Below are 24,998 nucleotides of genomic sequence, written 5' to 3'. Positions count from 1 at the left end.
ATGTGGCTTAAATTATTAAACCGTTTTCTGCTCCCTATCCCTCCCCACTCTGTACTTCTGATGAAGTAACACTCCTCATCTTCACTTTCACCCCAAGAAACAGCCCAGCTTTGGTAATGGGCACTCCACACACCCTTCCAGGACTAGCATCTGCCCAAATAAATGGGGGTACAGTGTGGATCTTTCCAGACGCTCTGCGCTCTGCCCTTCCTGATCTGTGTCTTCCCTGAACTTCCAGAACAATCCTGGGCCGAGCCGCGCAGCCTCTCCTTGCTCCATGTGAAATCACCTCTACCCTATGAACATATGTTTCCAGCAGGAACTTCAACTTGGGTGACTCATTTCTAAATCCTCAGAGCCTGGCTTAACACCACCCACCCCTCACACCGCACAAACCAAATTTGATTCTGCAAGATTAAAAAAACAAAAAAAAACCACAGGGAAAATGAATGTTGGCTACACACAATACACTCCCTGGATTTTTCCCAGCTGTCTCCTCTCCACACAGGTCTGGATTCAAATGAGAGGAGTGGAAAGGAGCAGAGAGGAGTGGAAGGGAGGGAAGGTGAGGTAGAGGGGGAGGGGGAGGGTCATGTCACTAACACTGCCACTGCCTGTCTTGTCTTTCTTCTAGCCACTTACATCACTGACAGGATGGTGTTTCTTTACATGCTTGAAAATGGCCTGCTTTTCCCACCAATCAGGAGCCCTGTTTAAGCACTACCTTCTCTCTCCTATCTCACACCTCTCTGTAATCCTTGCTATACAGGAGTCTGAGATCTGAAGATCCTGGTTCAAAAAAAAACAAACAAAATAAAACTCCAGGAGCCGGGCGCAGTTGGCTCATAGCTGTAATCCTAGCTACCATGGAGGCTGAGAGCTGAGGGTCAAGGTTTGAAGCCAGCCTAGAGCAGGGAAGACCATGAGACTCTTCTTCCAATGAACAACCAAGAGAACCAGAAGTAGAGCTGTGGTTCAAGTGATAGTACAGCACTAGCCTTGAGCACAAAAGCTCAGGGACAGGGCCCAGGCCCTGAGTTCAAGCTACTGAATTGGCGGAAGGGAGGAAGGAAGGAAGGAAGGAAGGAAGGAAGGAAGGAAGGAAGGAAGGAAGGAAGGAAGGAAGGAAAGGAGGGAGGGAGGGAGGGAGGGAGGGAGGGAGGGAGGGGAGGGAGGGAGGGAGGGATGTAGGAGGGAGTAAGGGGGGGCAGGCACAGGACCCAAACTTAAAATCAGTAAGCCTGGGCTGGGAATTTGGCCTAGTGGTGCAGTGCTTGCCTAGCATGCACGAAGACCCGGGCTCGATTCCTCAGTTCCACATACATAGAAAAATGCTGAAAGTGGTGCTAAAGCTCAAGTGGTAGAGCTCTAGCCTTGAGAAAGTCCAAGGACAGTGCTCAGGCCCTGAGCTCAAGCCCAGGACTGGCAAAAAAAAAAAAATCAATAAGCCTACAATCTCAAGTGGAAGAATAACGGAGTGAGTAACTGAGGGAATGAATGATGCTGTGAATACTGAATCCAATCCACCTTACCTGAACCCTCTTCCCTGATGACAGAAAGACCTGGGGTGGCAGGGGGTGGGGGATAACTCATCTAAGAGAGCCTTTCTCCTGAGCATGCAGTCTCTGAGCTTTGCAGCTTGCCCGTCACCCCTGGGGCCTGCTCTGCCCATCTGGAGTCCCCAGAGGTCACTGGGCTCACCTCAGCAGCATGCTGGGACTTCATCTTCCTGACTTGCTGTCGCCCCACTGTCTCCAGGTCCTCTGTCTCTCCTTTGCCCTCTCAGCCCCTTGATTTAAGGTGGCGACTTTTTCCAAGGCAACGGCAAAACTTTAATAAGAAACGGGTCATGGCTGATGGATGGCAGAAAATTGGCACCAGCCTCAAGGTCAGAGGAGTTATTTTAAACTATTCAGATTTACTAGGAGGGGAGCGAGTCAGAGGAGGATTTAGGGGCTTGCCTCCCAGCAAGACATGTGGCCATGTCCCCAAGCAACCCAAGACAGACAGCTCCTCTGCTCTCTACCCCACCGCTGCCTCCGCCCTGCACCACAAGATGGATGGCAAAGCCACTGGCATGAGGAATTTATTGGGAGCCAGTGAAATAAATTTGCAGTCTGGTGTTTGAGTGAGCCTTGGTCACCTCTTCTCTCTGTGGGGCGAGGAGGGGTGGGGGAAGATGCTACTGAGGAGACAGTCCCTGCTCTTCCTGGGCAGACAGGTTATCGCTAGTCTCCTGCACCTTCTGGGAACGCAATTCCTCTTGAATGTCCGTGATTAATTAAGCTCATCTGTGTTAGACCCACTCTGCTCTAAGAGCTCTTCCTGTGGTCACTGCCATCCATGTGTCTGACTCAGCTGCAATGCTTCTGTTTGGAGACTTGGTCCTTTTCTCTTAACATACCGAGGAGCTCCAGGTTCTAATTCACCCAGTGTCTCTATCATATCAATCTCTATCCATCTGCCAAAGGGGCACACCCTCCTCCCTGGAGAGACAGAAATCTTCCAGCTTCTCCTTATAACAAGGCTGTCCGTGTCTCTCTGTCTCTCTGCCAGTACTGGAACATGAACTCAGTACTTCACACTTCTGCTTGGCTTTTTTTTTTTTTTTTTTCTCAAAGCCAGAGCCACAGCTCCACTTGTGACAGTTTCTTTTTTGGGGGAGGGAGTGGCTAGTTCTGGGGCTTGAGCTCTGTCCTTGGGCTTTCTCAAGACTAGAGCTCTATCACATGAGCTACAGCACCACTTCGGGCTTTTTCTGTGTATGTGGTACCAAGGAATCAAACCCGGGTCTTTGTGCAAGCTAGGCAAGTACTCTGCCACTAAGCCAAACTTCTGCCTCCCCCCACATTTGTGACTTTTTGGTTGCTATTGTTATTATTATTGCCAGTCCTCAAGTCTGAAACTCAGGGCTTGTATACCGACTATCCCTAAGTTTCCTTTGCTCAAGGCTAGCGCTCTACCACTTGAGCCACAGCACCACTCCTAGCTTTTTCTGTGTATGTGGAACTGAGAAAACAAACCCAGGGCTTCGTGCACGCTAGGCACACACTCTATCACTAGGCCACACTACCAGCCCTTTGATGATTAACTGAAGAGTCTCATGACTTTCCCAAGCTGGCTTGGAAACCTTGATCCTCCAACCTCAGCCTCCTGAATAGCCTGGCATTATAGACATGAGCTACCCGACTTACAATCTCTATAGTTGCAAGCACATGGTTGCTTCAGATGTAAAACATCACACAGTGAATACTGCTCTCATAATCCTCCTCAGTCAGGGCTCCCCACCTCTAAATCTGACTTGGGTGTCTTGTTTTGTGTACGACATAAGGATTTGCCTATAAACAACATGCTTCTTATTTTGCATGCTTATAAACGTCCAGGGACAGAACTGTATGAAATGATGACAGCCCTCTGCTTTTTCCCACCCACTGTGATGTAGTTGAGATTCAGCCTGCAAGACAGGTGCAGCACTTCTTCATTTATGTAACTGCTCTAGAGACACCATCATGGGAATATATTACAACTTACCCATTTCCTTCTGAAGGGACTGCGATATTACCACAGATTCCTGACACCCCCCTCCCACTCCCAATATGAATAGTGATTCAGGACTGCATGTGTCGGAGAGGGAGAGAGGGTCTCTGAACAAATTCCAGGTTCTAACCCAGAGGAAAGTCATTAAAAAAATATATCATAGGTAAAAACCACCATTTGAAAATAGAGATTTGTATGTGTGTGCTGGGACATACCACAGAAGATGTGTATTCATCTAGTATGGCGTTATGGGCTGGTAATTTTTTAGGGGGGGCTGGTAATTTTTACATGTATTATTTCAGATAACCAAACTGTACCCTAAAATTCCATTGCCAACTCACACCCTTGCCAGTATTGTGAGATTGTCCATTAACTGTATCTTTACTGGCATGTTGGCATGACTGGAAAACAATTTTCCCCAATCTGTTGTGTATGGTCTGTCAGTTTTAATTTGGAAATCCTTGATTATGAGAGAGGGGAACATATCAACTTATTTCTTACCAAAATATTCTTTTCTTGGGAGTCGTATGTTAATATTCTTCTTTTGTGTGTATGTGTACTACCAGGACTTGAACTCAGGGCCTCACATTCTCACTTGGCTTTTTCACTGAAGGCTGATGTTCTACCACTTGAGCCACATTTTCACTTCTGGCATTTTGCTAGTTAAGAGGTTAAGAGTCTCCTGGACTTCCTTGCGCAGGCTAATTTCAAATTGGGATCCTCAAATCCCAGTCTCATGAGTAGCTAGGATTGTAGGTGTGACTCACCAGTATCCCAGTTATATGTCAATATTTTTAAACCAGTATTTTGATTGGATTGATTGTATTAATTTACAGGAATTAAATATATATGTATTCTGAATATTAACCCTTAAATAGTATACTTATTGCAAATATCCTCTCCCAATCTGTGATGTCTTGTTTCATTCTGCATAGTCAAAGGATCTTGGCCAACCTCTGATCTCCTGACAATCATGAGGCAAAGGGATCCATGTCAGAGAGAGACCTCTGGAGCAAAATAAAGGCCTTAATCTTCTCTTGATAAATATTGGGTAGCCAGAAAATAGCTCACTAAAAAAAATTCTGTCAGATCAGGCCAGCACAGATGAAGGTTTCATGCAGGATGCCTACTTATGTCAGAATTTGACTTCTATCCAACGTTCTAGAAGCAATGACAAGTCTCCACAAGTAGCCCAAAGCCTCTTTCTTTCCATTGTCCCTGGAAGCAGTGATTATTTATATTTTATAGATGGACCAAGACAAAGGAAATGGCTTTTCCCTGATCACAATGAAAGCAAGACCAGGGGGGAGCCAGGTCCCATATCCCCTGACCACCACCTGACAAAAAGTTCAAATCCAGAACAGTGGGAGTTTTTGTTTTGTCAGTTGTGAGGCTTGGCTGTGCAGCTTAAACAGGACCTGGCCACTGTTCCTGAGCTATTTTGTTCTACCACTTTGAGCCATAGCTTCACATCTGGTGTTCTTATAGTCAACTGAAGAGTCTCATCCTCTTTCCTGCCTGGGCTGGTTTTGAACCACGATTCTCAGATCACAGCCTCCTGAATAGCTTGGATTACAGGCATGAGCCATCAGCACCCAACCACAGTGGGTGTTTTGAAGCCAGAAGATCCACAGGTCTTAGAGACCTCAGGAAGAGGTGGCTCATTCCTTAAGGGCAGTTTTATCTTGAACTTTTAGCTACGTATTTGTGGAATGAAAAGGAATAGATGAAGGGCAAAAAAAGTCACCTTCAGCTGGACCTGTCAAGAGGAACCAGAAACAAGCTCACCAGGGCCGGAGTCTCCTTGGGAGAGGGAAGAGATAGGTTTCATTTATCTCTTTATGTCCAGAACCTAGCATAATTCTTCAGAGAGTCAAGAAATATCTAGATGGATGGATAGATGGATGGGTGAATGGATGAGGGTGTGGGTGGATGGATGGGTGGGTGGGTAGATGGATGGATGGATGAGTGGATAGATGAATGGATAAATAGATGGATGGATACATGAGTAAGTAATAGCTAGATTAGTGAGAAGATGGATGGATGAGTAGAAGGATGATAGATAAAGAGATGGTCAGACAGAATGATGGACAGGTGGGTAGATAAAATGACACACGATTAGCTAGGCAGGTAGTTGGCTAAACTGACATTTGGGATAATGGTTGGATGGGTGGGTGGCTGCTTCCCTATCCTTTAGGGCAGGGTTGCTTTCAGTTTAACTTCGCAAGCAGGCAGCCAAACCTGGCAATCTTATCTTGGGTTCTAGAATTATTCACCCCCCCCCAAAAGAATCTAAGTGGCATAAGTATAAGAAATAATTGTTTCTAATTGGACTAAATTAGTCTGGCCATATCATAGATGTATTTTTATATAACTTTATTATTCCATTTGAGGCTTATTACCCAGAATGGGCATCCCTCACTAGAGGATGAATCTCCAGTTCTGTGGCTCCATCCATTGCTGTAGCACTCATGGCCAGAAGCTGTGAGGCTTTGAGGTAAAGGACAGGGTTGATTCCTAGAGGTGGGCTGAAAATACAAGGGTTGCTCTAAGCACTCCCCTAGCTAACTCACTGCCAGTCAGGTGAACCTACCTAGGTCCAGCGAGGGAGGGAAAAGGTGTCAGGACAAGATAGGCCCACTTGGCTTCTGGCCACAGAGGCTTCTGGCCCCTGTCTAGATCCATTCACCAACTCTTAATCGCAGCAGGCTCCCCCTCATCCAATCTGCTACCTGACAAACGCCAAGGGAGTCTGCCATATGTCCTTCAGTCACCTCCAATCAGGAACCGGAGGAAGGTGATACAGTCCAGCTGGCCCCAAAGGACAGGCCAGAGCTGCAGGTGGCGGGGTGGGAGTGGGGTAAATCAGAGCCTTTGGCAGTCTCCTTTGCCCATACCTGGATCAAGATCTGATCACAGGTTACTTGGGAGAAAAAAGAGGAGTTTGACTCAATCAGGAAACAAGGAAACCTTGGTTCCTGAAAAAAAAAAAAATGCATCTACCAGGGCTACCTGGTGACCCATGGAGTCATGTCCAAGTTCCCAGTTTAAGAGAGCCATACCATATGGTCCAGCATGGCCTGCCCTCTCCAACTTGGCTCCCAGGCCTCTGGCACCTCCTGTTCCATCCATACTGATGTGCAGGTGATGCAGCACCTTTGTCTCTGTGTTCTACCTGCAAGGACAGCCCTCTTTCTCCTTCCAATCTCTGACTACTGCAACCTCAAATTGTATCTTTCCTGACACAGGGCTGCCCTACCTTCCTGGCACCTTTCCCAACATCCAGATGATTATGATCTCTGCTTCTTCTGAAAGATCAATTTGACTATAGTTCACATTACAACCTTGGGGCATCTGACTGCAAAGCTCTGGAAGATCAAGCGCCCTGGCTCTGAGTCGAGTCCAATACAGACCCAGCCTCTGCTCTAGGACCTGCCTACCATTAGACTATCATTGAAGAAGAACAAAAGGTGTGACTGGACAAGACAGCCAAATTGCCTGATCCCGAATCACTCTGAGCTTGTCAGAGATGAAAAAATGCTTTTTTTTTTTCCCCTAGGTCCTGTGAATTAACTAAAAGGCCCCTAACTTTAATCTGTGCCTCTGTGTGTGTGTGTGCGTGTGTGTGTGTGTGTGTGTGTTGATCCTAGGGCTTGAATTCAGGGCCTGGGCACTGTCCCTGCGCTTTATCTGTGCCTCTTTATTTGGGCTACTCTCTGATACAGTCAACTTTGTAATCACCAAGGAAGACCACAGATTCAGTGAGAACCATCTTGTGTGGCAAGCAAACTGCCCCTCACACCAACAATGCCTTCTTATCATCCTAAAGCAAATCGCCAAAAGCTTGAGAGATCACCTCGTTCTTGGCCTGTCCCGATGACAAAGTAATCAGTTCTCTGGAATTCCTTCAGGAACGAAGACTGAGCTAATGGTCCACCAGGCCATGCAATCGATCTCTGTTCTCTGCCCTGCACCCTGTCTGTTCCTTTGGTATATGGGAGTGAATAGTCACTTAAGACTCCTACACTTTAGTCCTGGGGGTCTAAAAAACCTGGTTTCACACCGAGTGCCATCCTGTGCCGGACACATGAGGAAGTTCAAGGTCATAGAGCCAAAGTCAGATCCGGGCCTGCCATGGAGAAAGTCTCAGTGGGTGAGGATGCAAGAGAGCACTTGTGACCAAATAATTGTCTTCTGGGGTGGAGGAGGCCAAAAGGGCTGTGTGCACTGTGAAGGTCTGTGGGAGTCAGAAGAGCTTTTCCCAGCAGCAATGGCTAATAAGAATAAAGGAGCAATGAGTCCACGGATAAAGTGGGGGTAAGGGCTGAGGAAGGACTTCCAGAATGTGCTACAAGCACGCAAGCGTTGACATGAGGGTTCTCTGTATGAGACAGCAGATCCCTGGTTCAAATCTTTGTTCCACTACTTATGAGCTACAATGGCCTTGGATCTTGTCCCTTGTCTGAAAGATGGAAGTGTCAGGGATACGTTACCCTGACACTGTGGGGAGCCAGAAAAGGAAGCTGGAGCAGGGGTAGAGCCCAACCCGTCAACCTTTCTCCTTCCAACTCTGCATTCTGGCCAAAATATACCCAAAGAACTCAGGAACCAGGTGCAGGTGGCTCATACCTATAATCCTACTCAGGAGGCTAAGATCTGAGGATCATAGCTCAAAGCCAGCCCAGGCAGGAAAGCCTATGGGACTACTCCAAAAAAAGCTGAAAGTGGCACTGTGGTTCAAGTAGTACAGGGCTAGCTCCTTTTGTTCAGGGACAGTGTCCAGGCCCCAAGTTCAAGCCTCAGGTCCAGGAAAAAAAAAAAGGAATTCCAAGTTTCCACTCTTGGCGGGTATAGTAGGGTTTTCCCCATGCATCTGCATACTATTCTTGGGGCAGTGCCATCCTCAAGCCCAGTTCCTCTTGGAGGAGAAAGCTCACCCGCCTCTCCCTTCCCTGGCAATGCCAGGCTGCAGGCACAAATACAGGCTCGTGACTCTCTCCCTGGAGGAGTAAAGTTTCCTGCAGAGCCCTGCCTACGCTGCCGCTGGGCACACAGCATGTTGGGAGTGTCGTGTCCTTTCGCTGCCCACCTAGTGCCAGGAGGGACGATGCTGTCACGGCTGCCAGCTCTACCTGACGATGCCAGCCCAGCTCCTGCCGGTCTGCTTCTGCCACATTCTAGGCAGGTGTCCCCACCCCCTCGCCAGTTCTTGAGCCTCTCTGTGTGTCATTTATTTTGAGTTCCACTCTTAGGGAGCAGATGGCTAACACTGAGCTGGACAGAATGTGTCACCTCCTCTATTAATAACACCTCCCGTGTGTGTGTGTGTGCGTGTGTGTGCGTGTGCGCACGCTGCTCCTGGGACTTGAACTCAGGGCCTGAGGCACTACTTAGTACTCTTAACATTTGCGCCATAGCTCTACTTGCCGCTTTTTCTTTGTGGTTAATAGGAGATAGGAGTCTCACAGATTTTCTGGCCCTGGCTGTCTTCCAATCAGGATCCTCAGATCTCAGTCTCCTGAGCCTCCTCATCCCTTCCAGTCCCCAAACTCATCCTCACCTTGGCAGAGAACTGCCCCTGAGGGTAGGGCATGTTTCACCCAAACCTGGTCATTTCTGGTTTTCCCTAGGAGCCATCTATGAAAGAAAACAATCCAAGAGACCTCCTAGAGGCTTGCAGGAGGTGACAGCCAAGAGCTGAAAGATGGACAGAGAGGCTGGTTGGACTGACCTTCCACTGTCCTGTCATCCCAGCCATCCAGGACTCAGGACAAGGCTGGGCTGCCTTAACCCTCTTCAAAGTATCTCCTGGCCTCGGTGACATGCTCTTCTTCTCATTAAATTCTTTCTCATTTTCTCACCTACAGCCTAGGGAGAAGACAGAAGACACAGCCCAGACACACTACAACTCTGGGGATCCCAGGTCACCCCTACCTTCTCTGTGCTTCCATTCCTATGCCTCACATGTGTAATCTTTGCTTTTCAAGACGCTAAGATCGAAGGCTCTTGAGTCAAGCCAGCTTAAGAAAGAAAGCCCATGCGAGGGCTGGGAGTTTGGGCCTAGTGGTAGAGTGCTTGCCTAGCATGCACAAAGACCAGGGTTCGATTCTTTGGTACCACATAGAGAGAAAAAAAACCAGAAGTGGAGCTGTGGCTTACATAGGAGAATTCTGACCTTGAGTGGAAAAAAAACACCAAAAACCTAAGGGAAGGCCCTACGTTCAAGCCCCAGTACCAGCACAAAATAAATAAACAATAAAATGGAGACTCTAGCATGTGCCTCGATCCTTCAATCTTCTATTTCCTTCAGCTTCCCGTGATTTTTTAAAAATTTATTTATTGTTTATATGGCACCAAGGAATCGAACCCTGGGTCTCATGCATGCTAGGCAATCACTCTACCACTCAGCCATATTCCCAGCTTCCCATGATAGTTCAAGTCAGAGACTCTGGTCTGTTCTCTGTGGAATGGGCTCTGCTTCAGCTCCAGCCCCCTCTCCACTGATGATGATGATGATGGCTACCTCTTCCTCATACCAAGCCCCCAGCCCTGCTGGCCTGTGCAGAGCAGCTGCGCATTAGATGGAACTATAGGGCGGAACATACCCTGCTGTCAGGACCTGATCTTTTTCAGTTCCACACTGGGACTGGGGGGGGGGGTGCTCTTGCTCACAGACCTTGAAAAAGCATTTACCAGGCGTCCGCAGCTCCCTTCTGTCCTCGTTACAGTGGCTGCGCCTTAGTGTGTGTGTGAATATGTGGGGTCACCGTGGAGTCCACCATCCTGGGAAGGCCCCCAGGCTCACCAGATGCCAGCAGAAGGCTGTCCTGGCGGGTGTGCAAGGGGCTGTGGGCTGGGCAGATCGGTGTGAGCAACAGCAAGCGTAATTGCTTTGCAGTGATTTATCTGAAGTTGCTTTAACCTTGACAGCAGCTCGGTGAGATGAGAAACACAACCCAGGAGAGCGCTGTGGCCTTCTAGCCACACAGGGTCCTGTGCATCCCTCTCCAGCCAGCAACCACACTAGGAATAGGCTAGCAGGGGGCCCCTGTTAGCCCCTACCTTGGGGAGATAAGAATGTGTCACTATTGTTCCACAAGAGCCCACCCACCCGCTTCCTGACTGAGGATTAAAGAGAGAACCACAGGAAGGGCCACACAACGAAGCCACAGCTTCCATGTCTGGCTTTTTGCTGGTTAATTGTAAAATCGTCTCATGGATTCACTTTCCCAGGCTGGCTTCAAACTGTAATCCTCAGATCTCAGCCTCCTGAGTAGCTAGAATGAACAGGCGTGAATTACCAGTGTCTGGGAGCCACCAAGGAATTTTATGAAGTTGGAATATCCAGTGTTTTTTTTTTTTTTTTTTGCCAGTCCTGGGCTTGAGCTCAGGGCCTGAGCACTGTCCTTGGACTTTCTCAAGGCTAGAGCTCTACCACTTGAGCCTCAGCACCACTTCCGGCTTTTTTCTATGTATGTGGTACCGAGGAATCGAGCCCGGGTCTTCGTGCATGCTAGGCAAGCACTCTACCACTAGGCCAAACTCCCGGCCCCAAGAATATCCAGTTTTAACCTTCCTGTTTCACAAGAGAGACACAGCCCAGCTGCTGAGATCTTGGTGACTAGAATCCATATCATGCTTTCCAGCATTCCAAAGTAGACTGTATAGCGAATGGACTGGCAGTCGGTGCTGGGGCTCATGCCTGTAATTCTAGCTGGGGAAGGAGAGATCTGAAGACTAAGGTTTGAAGTACACAAATCTGAGAGATGGATTTGTTGTTGTTGTTTCCATGAGACCAAGATTTTGAACTCTTGATCTGAGATTTTTGCTCATTGGCTGAGGCTCTCCAACTACACCACACCTCCAATCCCTGACACACACATTTTTCTCCCCCAATTACCCAGCAAAAAGTTAGAAGTGGAGCATGGCTCAAGTCTTGTATAAAAGAAATTGTCCAAAAAGCAATGCCAACTCTAGATAACTATTTTTTTAATGTATTGCCAGTCTTGGGGCTTGAACTCAGGACCTGGGCACTATCTCTGAGCTTCTTTTGTTCAAGGCTAGTACTCTACTACTGGAGCCACAGCGCCACTTCCAGCTTTTATATTTATGTGGTACTGAGGAATTGAATGCAGGGCTTCAGGCATGCTAGGCAAGCACTCTACTACTAAGCTCATTCCCAGTCCATGATAATTTTTAAGAAAGTAAGAGTGTGAGGCTCTCAGTTCAAGCCCTAGTACTAACTCATGGGTGTGCACGTGTGCACGAGTGCGCGCACCCACATACACATACACACAAATTAGCACAAAAACAGCAAGTGTTAGAGATGATATGGAGAAATCTGAATCCTCATGCATTGTGGGTAAGAATGTAAAATGGATACATGTCCTAATAATGAAATATTGAATTATCTTATATCCAGCAGAGAAATGAAAGCATTTATACACCTATGTTCATAGCAGCATTATTCATCATAGCCCAAAGGAAAAACAGTTCAAGCATCCATTGCCAGATAAATTATACAGAGTATTACACAGCCTATAAAAGGAAGGAACTTCTGACCCAGGCCAGCACATGGATGAACCTAGAATAGCTCATGCAAGTGAAATATGCCAGTCACAGAAAGATAAATGACTCAATTTCTGTGAAAACAATAGTCAAATTCATAAAGACAATGCAGAAAATTAATTGTTGAGGCTTGGGGCTAGAAAGGTAAGGGGTTAATGTTTAAGAAATTCAGAGTTTTGGCTGGGGAAGAATGAAATGTTGTGGGTGGTGAGTGGCCACACAACACAAAGATACCAATGTCCCAGATATACACATGTAACAATGGCTAAGAAAGACAGTTCATGCTAAGCTTCACAAGGTTAAAAAGACATCTCTAACAGGCACGGTGGCTCATACCTGTAATCTTAACTACTCAGGAGGCTGAGATCTGAGGATCAAGGTTCAAAGCCAGCCCAGGCACAAAAGGACCTGAGACTCTTATCTCCATTTGACCTCTAGAAAACTGGGAAGTGGGGCTTGGCTCAAGGGTAGGGCGGTAGCCTTGAACTGAAGAGCTCAGGGACAACACCCAGGCTGAGTTCAAGCCCCATGACCCCCCCCCCCCAAAAAAAAGAAATCTCTAAGCCCAACATCAGAGGTTCATGCCTGCAATCCTAGCTACTTAGGAGGCTGAGGTCAGAGGATAACCATTTGAGGCCAGCCTGGGCAAAAGAGTCCCTGAGACTTTTATCTCCAATGAACCAGCCCCGTCTCCCCCTGAAAAATCCTAAGTGGAGCTGTGGGGCAAGTGTCAGAGTGGCAGCCTTGAGTTCAAAAGTTCAGGGACAGTACCCAGGCCCTAAGTTCAAGCCCTAGTACTGATATTAGAGAGAAGGGGGCAGACTTGGCAATTGGAGTTGGCAGAGGCAGCTGTTGGTAGTGGCTCAGCTTGGCCCTTGGCTCCTGGGAGTGGAGAAGGGGGTTGGCAGACAGTGGGGTACTATGTGCTGAGCAGGGGTCCCATTCCCTACTTCCTTCTGTGTATGTGAACTGACAGATTTAGGGGTCAACTTTACTCTTTCTGGGGTGTCCTGAAACCAAACCCAAAATCCTATCCGGTCAAGGCCCACAAAGGCAGAGAGGCAGAACCAGGAAACACACTAATTAAATAATACAATGAAAGCTTAAATTTTCCAAGCTAATTCTTGGGTATCATTTATAAAAGTTAACAGGGCATATTTAATTTAGGAATTGGCTCCCATCCTTCTCCTTACAGCTCAAACCTCATAAATGAAATATACTGGATCGTTGCCCAGGACGGAAATAAAAGTTATGAATAATGTTTCTATCTCAATCATTGTCAGCGTTTTAATATCCCTAATTACTTTAAAAAGCTAAATATTCAATATACAAAACTTTTTTTGCCTTTTTATCTCCACTTGTGAGATTAGAACAATTTAATAAGAGTCACTCTCGTCTTTATTCAGAAGAAACTGACATTTCATCCTTTTTATTCTTTATTATTCTATGGGATGGAGGAACATTTACAACCAAACATATAACTATTCCATTTTCCCTTATTACTGAGGGAAAAAGCTCAGTACTACCCACAGAGCCAGTATATGTGTCTTCTGCCTTTATTGAACAGAAAGAAATCAGTTAGAACCCTAAAGAAATCAGGCTATAGGATTTAAGGGTGCTTTTTTTTTGTCAGTGATGAATCTTGAACTCAGGGTCTGTGCACTATCCCTGACCTTTTTCACTCAAGACTAGCACTCTACCACTTTGAGCCACAGCACCACTTCCAGTTTTCTGTGGTTCACTGGAGATAAGAATCTCACAGACTTTCATGCACAGGCTGGTTTCAAAACCAAGAATCCTCAGATTTCAGCTTCCTAAGTAGCTAGAATTACAGGGGTGAGCCACTGGCACCTGGCTTGGGATATAAGTCTTTAAAAGACCAGAAAGGCCCCTCTCTTTTCCCTCATAGTCATTTTTCCCCTTTTTGCTTGACTGTCAAAATTATAAATCTCTCGGCAGCTCCAAAGGGGCAGGGCAGACAGGTAACAGGGTGATAAATCCTTCCACTTCCAGGAATTTATCCTCAGGAGAATCTGGGGCAAGCCAGGAAAGATATATGCACATGAACAAGGACCGCATTTCTACTCAGGGTCACAGGTCCCATTCTTACATCCATAACCCAGAAGTTGTCGGGGGGATAAAGTCCACAAATAAGTCTGTGCAGGTAAGGGCCACGATTTCCATGTAGGTAAAAATGCAAGGAACAGCTGTGGGGCTCTGCCTTGTCAATCATCTTGTCACTAGATGTCATCCCGTGCTACTTGAGAACATTACTGCTTTACCCCTGGGGCTGCACAGATCTTTGTTGCTGGGACACATTCCAAATTCCAAAAGCAACAGGCCCCAGAGTTGTAGATAAAGGGTGATATGGGCTCAAAAGAGGGAAGGCTTGGGCCAGGAATGTGGGCTAGTAGTAGAGTGCTTGCCTAGTATGCATGAAGCCCTGGGTTCGATTCCTTGGTTTTCACATACCCAGAATAAGATGGAAATGGTGTTGTGGCTCAAGTGGTAGAGTACTAACCTTGAGAAAGCCCAAGGACAGTGGCTAAGCCCTGAGTTCAAGCTCCAGGACTGGCCAAAAAATTTTTTACAAGGGAGAAGGCTCAGTCAGATGCCTGTAATCCAGCTAATTTAGGAGTTTGAGATCTGAGGATTTGTAGTTCAGCTGAAACAGGGAAGTCTGTGAAATGCTTATTTCCAACTAACTACCAGAAAGCCAGAAATGGAGCTATAGGTCCAGCAATAGAGTACCAGCCTTCAGTGATAAAGCTAAGAGACAGGGCCAAGGCCCTGAGTTCAAACCCCAGTACTGGCAATAATAACAATAATAATAACAACAACAGCAGAGGGATGACTCAGAAACAACCTAAATGCTCATCCACCAAGGACTAGTAAAATGCATTTGGTAATCTACAAAATGAAATTCTACAGGCATTAAACATTTAAAGGAGATTAAAGTATATTGGCGAGAAAATGGAGAAAGTAGTTATAGCCAGTGTGTTTAGTCCAAAGCCAGAGAAATGACAGAAGAACAAAGGCCCAATGTCACAGGGACAATCTGCAGGAGAGGCGGGGGGGGGGGGTGGGGAGGACCCACAGGTGAGGGGGCAGGAGGATACCCAACTTTTTGTTTATACTCTTGGTATACTTTATTTATTTGCCAGTCCTGAAGCTAGAACTCAGGGCCTGGGCACTGTCCTTGAGGTTTGTCAAGGCTAGCACTCTACCACTTAAGCCACAGCACCACTTCCAGCTTTTTCTGTGTATGTGGTACCGAGGAATCAAACCCAGGGCTTCATGCATGCTAGGCAAGCACTCTACCACTAGGCTACGCACCCAACCCTCTTGGTATACTTTAACTTCTTTTTAACATGAACAGGTCTAAGAATCAGAGAAAAAAAAAAAAAAACTAGTTATGGTAACATAGCCTGTAGTCCTTACTACTTGGGAGGTAGAGACTGGGGGAATCAAAATTTGAGGCCAAACAGGTCAAAAAGAAGTATGCAAGATCCCAACTCAATCAACACTGGGTGCACTGGTACATGCCTGCAATCCCAGAAACAAAAAAAGCACAACGGCTAAGCACAGGGAAGCACAGGTGGGTAGCTCACAGTCCAGACCAGCCTGAACATAAAGTGAGACCCTGCCTTCAAAAGAACCAATGCAAAGCTGGGCACTGGTGGCTCACATCTGTAATCCTAGCTGTTCAGGAGGCTGACATCTGAGGATCAGAATTCAAAGCCAGCCCAGGCAGGAAAGTCTGTAAGACTTTTATCTCCAATTAAGCACCAGAAAACTGGAAGTGAAGCTATGGCTCAAAGTGGTCAAGTGCTAGCCTTGAGTGTAAAAGCTCAGTGATGGCACATAGGCCCTGAGTTCAAGTCCCATGACTGACAAAAAAGAAAAGACAAAAGAACTCAGAAGAGAAGACTTAGAAGAGACGTACTGGCGCTCCTTTTCTTTTGCTTTGCTTTGGTTTTTAGTGATACTGGGGACTGAACTCATCACCTTGTTTGCTAGGTGAACATGGTTCCATTTACGCCACAAGTTCAAACCCCAGGACTGGCATCCCGCTCTTACCCCCCAAAATGCCACTCTACATCTCTGAAACAGGTCAGAACTCACCTGTGCAATGGGATCACCTGAGATTATTTGGAAAAAATAAGCTAGGAAAAAAAAAAGGATTTGGCAAAGCTACCAGATACACCTCAATAGTCCCACAGTAAAGATGACACCCCATGATCAGTTCAGAGTATGTGTCACCTCCCCACACACACCAAGGAGACTTCTCCGGAAAATATGAGCCATCCATGCCCAGAGAGATGTAGGGACACTGTACTCTGTCCCCAGGAGAGTCTCACTCCCTTGATTTGGGGTGGGGGGGCAGCAGACCCTTGTGCCCCATGGGCCTGTGTGGAACTGAGCAAAGATCAAGGTCTACCCACAATAACTTTCAGATCCAAGCCCACGGATGATATCTCAAGTTTACGGTCAACTCACAAAGACTTGATCGACACAGCTGCCAGTGGAAATCCCACAATTCCCATGCACACATGCATACAGGCAAGCTCACACACACAATACACACACACACACACAATACACACACACACACACACACACACACACACACACACGAACCATTCGCCTACATCCATCTCCACTCATGTAACCCCCCAAACCACTGCATGGTCCTGGAGATGCACACAGTGAGTCAAAATATATATATATCACAGTCCCTGTTAATTCAGAGCCAGTGGAACAGAACCCCACTCTACACCCCAAAGAGTCCAGTCCCCAAGACTCACCACTGGAGCAGTCAGGGCCTCCCCAGCCTGGTTCACAGTGGCAGGTATCTGGCGAAACACAGCGGCCATGCATGCACTCTTCTGTGCACAGGGCTAAGGAGGCAGGGAGGGCGGGAGGAAGAGACAGAGCAAACAGTGAGAATAAATCATCTGAACATTAAGGGGAGCCCCCCCCTTTCCCAGTCTTCCCCTCCATCCCCAGCTGCTGAGGCTGCTCAGGACATAAAGTCTGCATGGCAGGGAGAGTGGAACTATCTCTCAGTGAAACTTTATTCACTCTCATAAGAATGTATTATGGGCTGGGAGTAGCTTAATGCTAGAGTGTTTGCCCAGCATGCACTGGGTTCAATTCCTTGGTACCACATATACAGAAAACACTGGAAGTGGTGCTGTGGCTCAAGTAGTAGAATGCTAGCTTTGAGAAAGCCCAAGGACAGTGCCCAGGCCTTGAGTTCAAGCCCTAGAACTGGCAAGAGGAGGAGGAGGAGGAGAAGGAGGAGGAGGAGGAGGAGGAGGAGGAGGAGGAGGAGGAGGAGGAGGAGGAGGAGGAGGAGAAAGAGGAGGAGGAGGAGGAGGAGGAGGAGGAGGAGGAGGAGGAGGAGGAGGAGGAGGAGGTGGTGGTGGTATTCAGTTTCATATCCTGAAAACAAAACCCAACCTGGAGAAAAGACCACTTTGGTGGCTTTTCAAGAATATTGCCATCTATTGTGTACCAGTGGCTCTCAAGCCTGTAATCTTAGCTACTCAGGAGACTGAGAGCTGAGGATCACAGTTCAAAGCTAACCCAGGCAGACAAATTCAAAAGATTCTTATCTCCAAGGAACCAGCAAAAAACAAAAGCAAAAACAAAAACACAGACCTATGGTTCAAGTGGCAAAGCATCAGCTCTGAGTAGAAAAAGTTAAGGAATAGCACCCAGGCTCTAAGTTCAAGTCCCAGTATCAGCATTAAAAAAAAAAGAAACTGTCACCAATGTTTAAACCTGTGTCCCCCGCCCCATTAAGCCATAGCCTCCCCCACAATCTGCCCATTAATCCCATCTTGTACTTGCCCTAATTTCCTTCTGTGAAGTCCCCTCTTGCTCCCCCCAGGGGCAAAATGTACCAACCTCCCTCAAGAGAACAAGCACCTTGCCCCCCTCCCTTCCCCCCTCCCCAAATGTCCCTATTTTGGGGCTTGTAAATGTCAGCAAGCCTGAAAAGTATACAAATGCTGAGGGGAAAAAGGCACAGCTAATTATAAGAAAGTAATTAAGAGAGACATCCACGATGATGATAATTGTAATTAGAAAGCGCCTGGCAATTTCTTATCATGCAGTCAAATGCTATAGCCTCCCAAGCCAGGAGGCTAAGTAATGAGCAAAACTCCCATCTACCCCGCACCTCACTTGCTGCTTACTTGCTTGCTTTCGCTTGCTCCTAGAGAAGGCATTATTGACAGCAGGGTGAGGAAGGGAGATTATTTTTCTCTTCTTTTGACAGAATCCACATTTTCTCAAGGTCATCCTTGCTCCTGAGAGATCTTTCTCCACCATCTAATCCATCAGCAAAGGATTACTACCTCCTCCCCCATCCCTCCCCCTGTCAATTACTTTGGCATCTCCCATTAACCCTGTCAAGATTTGAGATTTTTTTGGCCAGTACTGGGGCTTGAACTTGGGTCCTAGGCACTGTCCCTGAGCTTTTGTGTTCAAGGCTAGCCCTCTACCACTCAAGGCACAGTTCCACTTGTGGCATTCTGGTGGGTCACGAGAGCTAAGAGGCTTATGGACTTTCTTCCCTATGGCTGCCTTTGAGCTTGATCCTCAGATCTCAGCCTCCTGACCAGCCTGGATGACAGGTGTGAGACACCTGTCTATGCCTCAGGTGGGATCTCCAACAAGCTTTTTTGTTCATGAAGCATCTAGAGACCTTTTCTCTGCCCATCCTGGCCTGGGCTAGGGAACAGGTGACCCCCTCGGATGAATCTGGAGGGGCTGCCTCAGTGTCAAAGTGCACCTGCCAGGCTTAACCATCCACTGTTACACCAGTGTTGAATGAGACCCCAGCCCTGTGTATGGGTGGTGTGGAGTCCTCCAGGTGCTCTCCACATTGCAGCAATCCCTGCAGCTGCTGCCTGAGCCTTCTACAGGTTCCCAGGTGAGCAGACACCCTCACCCCAAGCCACTTCAGACACACCACTCAGGGGTCTGAAGTCAGACTGTCTAACAGGGCATGACGCTGAATAGCTAAAGTCCCCAGTGGCTCATGATTATAATCCCAGCTAGTCAGGAGGCTGAGATGGGAGGATTGTGGTTCAAAGCCAGTCTGGACAGACAAATCTATGAGAGGCCTCTTATCTCCAATGAACCAACCAAAACTCAGAAGTATAGCTATGCAAGCAAGAGCAAGAAGTCATGAGTTCAAGGCCCAGTTGAGACACACACACACACACACACACACACACACACACACACACACACACACACAAAGAGATATGCCAAGGGTACAAGTGCTTTGGGGTGGGAGTGGGGGGCTTTGTCAGACCACTGGGACCAGAGGTGTGGTTCAATTGGTAGAGCACTCATCAGTCAATGAAAGGGGCAGACACTGGTTCGAGTCCCAGACTTGAACCTAGGGCTACAATAAAACAGTGCTAGCAAGACCCAAGCCAGACACTCTTGGCTTACTCTTCCACTGGACTTTCCAAACAAGTTCAAATGGGCCAGTGTGCCCCCCGGATGCAATGCAATGGACACCAGATGTCCACCTTCTCTATCCCACCAGATGCCAGCGTCTTGACCCACCAGCAACAGCACAGGCCTGCAGTGCTCCCTTCTGTCTTGCGAGCTCCTAGCTGGGTCTATGTGCATTACATATTGTTAGATTAAGCAGTGTGTGTGTGTGTGTGTGTGTGTGTGTGTGTGTGTGTGTGTGTGTGTGTGTGTGTGTATGCGCACACACGTGACAAATCCAGTCCCTTTACTTTATGCACAGAGAAACTGAGGCCAGAAACCTGATGAGCGACGTGGAGCCCATCATCATAGTAGGGAGTTGGATGAAGCTTTAGGAGACAGAAGTTGCTGAAGGTGGGAACTAGGTGAGAGCCCAGACTGTGGGTTCTTGGTGTGTCTGAAGTGGATGACTTTAGATGACAAATGACACCTGGTTCAGGTGACACAGGGTGAGAGAAGGCTTGTGAGCCCAGAGAGACAGACTAAAGAAGCAATTTAAGACATAAAGGAGTGTCTAGCAAGATGGGGTCAGGTAGTCAGAGAGAGGAGGAAGAGCTCACATCCATCATCCTAGACACTCAGGAGGTTGAGAAATAAGGATCAGGGTTCAAAGCCAGTCTGGGAAGGAAAGTATGGTCAAACAAAACCAGCAAAAAGCTGGAAGTGGACTTGTAGTCAAGTGGTAGAACCTCAGCCTTGAAAGGAAAAAGTTGAGGAGATAGCATCCAGGCCCTGAGATCAAGCCTTGCTATTGGGAGGGAGGAGGAAGGAAATGATATAGACAGAAATGGAGAAAAACAGGAGAGAGGAGAGAGAGAAGAGAGAGAGAGAGAGAGAGAGAGAAGAGAGATGAGAGAGAGAGAGAGAGAGAGAGAGAGAGACAGAGAGAGAGAGAGAGAGAGAGACAGAGAGAGAGAGAGACAGAGAGAGAGAGAGAGACAGAGACAGAGAGACAGAGAGAGAGAGACAGAGAGAGAGACAGAGGAGGGAGAAAGAGAAAGAAAAAAAGGAAAGAAAGAAAGAAAGAAAGAAAGAAAGAAAGAAAGAAAGAAAGAACTTTCCTTTTGACCTCTCAGAGACCTATTTTCTTCCTTCTGTTTCTCTGAACACAGCACTGGACTCAAGAGTCTGGAAGCCACCAGCAGGCACTATTTCCACAGGTGAAAAGCAACTGGCCACTGACACACAAGAGGACCTACCTACAAAGTCTACAGGACAGGGGTCTGCAAACTATGACTCTCACAGCAAAGTCAGCTGGCTGCTTCTTTCTTTATAAATATAGCTTTACTGGCACACAGCCGTTCTCTTTCATTGCTACATCACCCAAGGCAGCCTTTGCAGAGAACCCAGGAATTGAGGACCAACAAAGCCTAAAACACTTCCCACCAGGCTTTGGGGGACACATGGCCCCAGCTACCGATTGTTCTTGACCTGGAGAAGAGTAGACAAAGGTCATTCAAAGCCTCTTTCTCCCTGTCTCTTTTTCCCTATCATCTACTCATTCTTCAGTAAGACCAGGTCCCAAATGTGCCAGTCCTACTTTCTAAAGTGGGGCTTCCAGTCCGCCTGGGGTCCAGCTGGGTTTAGAACCTTGCAGCAGCCACAATGACGACTCAGCACTTTGTTTTAGCCACAATTCCCCCCTTGGGAACAGGGACAAGGACCAGGAGGAAGGATTCAGAGCACTGCATGCTGCAATCAATGAGTTGCTCAGGTGACACTAAGAACAATGAGGACTAAAAAAGGAAAGGAGGCCATGTGAAAAGTCCTTCCTCTTCCTCGGACACTGAAGAACATTCTAGAGATTAGTTCGCTGGCAGTTCCTGTATTGGAGGGAATGGGCCTTACTCAGCAAGGTCTAGGCAATGAGTGCAAATCTACCACTTAAAGGAGGCTGTGCTGTTCCTTTTTACCTCTCATCCCTGGAAGCCTTTTGAATGTCTTTTTGAGATGATAGATAATTGCTAGTCCTGGGGCTTGAACTCAGGGCCTGGGGACTATCCTTGGACTTTCTCAAGGTTAGTCCTCTACCATCTGAGCTGCAACACCACTTACGGCTTTTTCTGTGTTATGTGGTACTAAGGTATCGAACCCAAGGCTTCGTGCATGCTAGGCAAGCACTCTACCACTAGGCCACATCCCTAGCCCTGTCTTTGCCTTTATAAATGAGCATTCTTATTATTAAACTCTCAAACCTCTCTGATCGTGTCATATATTTCTTGTTGGAAGTCTAATTGACCAGGAGCTTTGAACCCATGAGTGCTTGATGCAGAATGATCTGCCTTGCCACCTAAATCACAATGCCAGGGTTGCCAATGAATTGTCCCTTCCACCTCTGAGCCTGGTTCTCCTTCTGGAAGAAAAAGGGGAGGGAGAGGTTCCAGGTGACACAAAGAAAATGCTCCCAACTGTTTTGGGCAAACAGATGACTTTCTGGCTCAGTTAAGCCATGTTTGAGATAATGGGGTTCACATGACAGAGCCACAGGAAGTGGAGGGGAGGCAGGGGAGATACAGGGAAGCTCCACCCCCTTCAGATCCCAACCCATCTTAAATTCTTCCTTTTGACCAGGGAGCACGCATGGTCATTGTATTTATCCTGACCTTTTCATGTGAGTAATTTTTATAGTTCTATTAACTAGTGAGACCATTTACAAGCCACTAAGCAAAATATATTACCCTGAAACCCTCAGGGACTTTGAGGGTCATCTTGTGTAGAATGCTAATAGAAGGAAGGAGTGGGGCCAGGAGGGTGGCCTAGTAGTAGAGGGCTTGCCTAGCATGCATGAAACCCTGGGTTCGATTCCTTGGTACCACACACACAGAAAAAGCCAGACATGGTGCTGTGGCTCAAGTGGCAGAGTGCTAGCCTTTAGAAAAGCCCAAGAACAGTGCCCAGGGCCTGAGTTCAAGACCTAGGACTGGCAAAAGGAAAAAGGAAGGAAGGTAGGAGTGATTCAAGGGCGCCCCACAAAGGGGGGCCTGCCCGAAAGCCTTGGGTTGAGTCTCGCTTAGGGCCCTGCCAAAGGGCCAACTATCGATGAGACATGTGAATCTCAAAGGGCATTTGTCCCTATGCCGAGGCTGGTTTTAAATTGAAGTCCTCTAGATCTCAGCCTCTTGAGACAGATGGCACCCCACTTGGAACTGACTTTTTTTGTGGTGATGGTGGTGATGAACATGGGGCCTGAACACTGTCTCTGAGCCTCTCCTCTGTAAATAAGCCAATCCATGGCCTCCCCACTCTGGGCCTCCCCACTGCCTGAACCTCCCATCACAAGCCAGTTACTTGAGTACCACTAGAATACCACTTCCTCCAGGAAGCATACCCTGACTACACAAGCCCTTTCCCCACCAAGGTGGACCCAGATTCTTTCCTACTTCCACAACATCAGGTCACAGCCAATCTCTCTTACACTCCACCAAGGACTGTATTTTCATATATATGTGTGTGTGTGTGTGTGTGTGTGTGTGTGTGTGTGTGTGTGTGTGTGTGTGTGTGTGTACGTGCTTGCCAGTCCTGTGCTTGAGCTCAGTACTGTCTTTGGACTTTCTCAAGGCTAGAGCTCTACCACTTGAGACTCAGCACCACTTCCAGCTTTTTTCTATGTATGTGGTACTGAGCAATCGAACCAGGGTCTTCATGCATGCTAGGCGAGCACTCTACCACTAGGCCAAACTCCCGGCCCCTGTATTCGTGTGTTTTGAATGGGTAAAGGCTCTCTACCTCTCCCTCACCCCATCCAGAGCTATACAACCCCCTCCCCCCCCGCCACCCCACTCCATGATGGGAGGGAAATTCTCTTTAGAAAGATACCAGTATTTCCCCAAACTGACAGAGTACAACAGGAAGCCTTCCCCCACCCCACAACTGAGGTTTGTTGTGTCTTTTCACACCACCACCACCCCCCCCCACCAAAAAAAAAAAATCATAGCCCTGGAGATCATCTGTCATCTTATACCAGTGACAGATGACAGCTCTCCCTGGGGAAATGTCCCTGTGTATTCCTATCTGCCTGACTTGCCACAGCACAGCATAACTGGTAATCATTGTTTACCAATTAAAAGTGCCAACGCATCAGAACCTTCATATCAGGCTCCCCCATAAAGCAATCATTCGGACCACAGGACCTGATAAAAGTCCCCAAGTTGCAGTCAATGCCTTGAATCAATGCACGCAGGCCCCAGCTCTGTTACTCGTACCCCAGCTGAGCTATTCAAACCAAACCAGCGATCCCATGTTCCTGCAAGAAACAACAGCTTTTCAACTTGTTAATGATGCTGGAACATACGGCCTGAGTCAGCAGCCTGCAACACACGACCCAAAAAAATCTCTTTCTAGGGCTTTTTTTCCCTCCTTCCATTTGACAGATGCCAGACTTTTTCCAGAAAGACACATTCCAACTGATGGATTGTTCCTGCTCACCGCCCCCCACCCGTTGTAAAATTGATCCTTATAACCTACAAGGAAAGCAAAGCATGACGCCTGTCAAGTTCTCCTGTAATACTTCGATTGAAAAACTCATGCCCAAGCCAGACGCTGGCGGGCTCATACCTGTTTGAAATCCTAGCTACTCAGGAGGTTGAGATCTGAGGATCAGGGTTCAAAACCAGCCAGGCAAGAAAGGCTGTGAGATTCTTATCTCCAATAAACTACCAGAAAAGGGAAGTGAAGCTGTGGCTTAAAGTGTTAGGAGTGCTAGCCTTGAGCAAAAACAAAAGAAGATAAGGATAGCACCCAGGCCCAGAGTTTAAGTCCCAGAATTGTCACTCATGCATGCATCCCTCCCTCTCTCTCCCCCTCCCCCCCCCCACAAATCAGGCTGGTAGACTAACTCAAGTAGCAAAGTACCCACTTAGCAAGCACAAGGCCCTCAGTCCAAGTCCAGTACCACCATGGAAGAAAGGCACTAGCTTTGAACCTTGATTCTCAGCCTCTTGTGTAGCTAGGATTACAGGCATGAGCCATGGCCGCTGCCTTTGATTTCTCATGAGCCTCCAGGAGACTTAGCTCTGTTGGGATGTGGAATGCTCATTTCTCATTTCACCTACTGTCCCGGGTGAGACAAGGTTGCTATGATCCCCATTTACAGACAGGGTCATTGATGCACATGTCCCCACTCCTCCACCAACATCCTCATCATTACATGTCCCTGCAGCCTGCTAGTTGCTAAGTGCTGGGCTGAGGGCGCCAGCCTAGCCCCCCCTTCTTGTGGAGGGGGGTACCCCAATGGGTACCCATGGCCCCAGGAACCAGAAAGTCTAGAAAGAACCTTTTTATTTTTCTCTGGGAGGACAAAACAGTCAAGATGACAAGTAAATGAACCCCTTACATATAAATACTATTGCTTCTTCCCCCGCTACCCCCAGAGA

General features: G+C 47.5%; 1 protein-coding gene across 7 annotated transcripts in view; it reads right to left on the bottom strand.

The window, feature by feature from the left end:
• Positions 1-24,998, bottom strand: part of Megf11 (multiple EGF like domains 11) — a 239,223-nt gene that overhangs the window by 113,409 nt on the left and 100,816 nt on the right. For all 7 annotated transcript variants that reach the window (XM_090358153.1, XM_090358156.1, XM_090358154.1 and 4 more), the window contains exon 5: positions 16,914-17,006. In XM_090358153.1, the coding sequence (XP_090214279.1) occupies positions 16,914-17,006 (93 nt within the window). The remainder of the gene's footprint in view (positions 1-16,913; positions 17,007-24,998) is intronic.

The sequence above is a fragment of the Megascapheus bottae genome, chromosome 25 (genome assembly GCF_031878675.1).
Source record: "Megascapheus bottae isolate mThoBot1 chromosome 25, mThoBot2.hap1, whole genome shotgun sequence".
NCBI classification, from domain to species: Eukaryota; Metazoa; Chordata; class Mammalia; order Rodentia; family Geomyidae; genus Megascapheus; species Megascapheus bottae.
The sequence above is the reverse complement of the archived record's forward strand: the minus strand, read 5'-3'. Positions and strand labels throughout refer to the sequence as shown.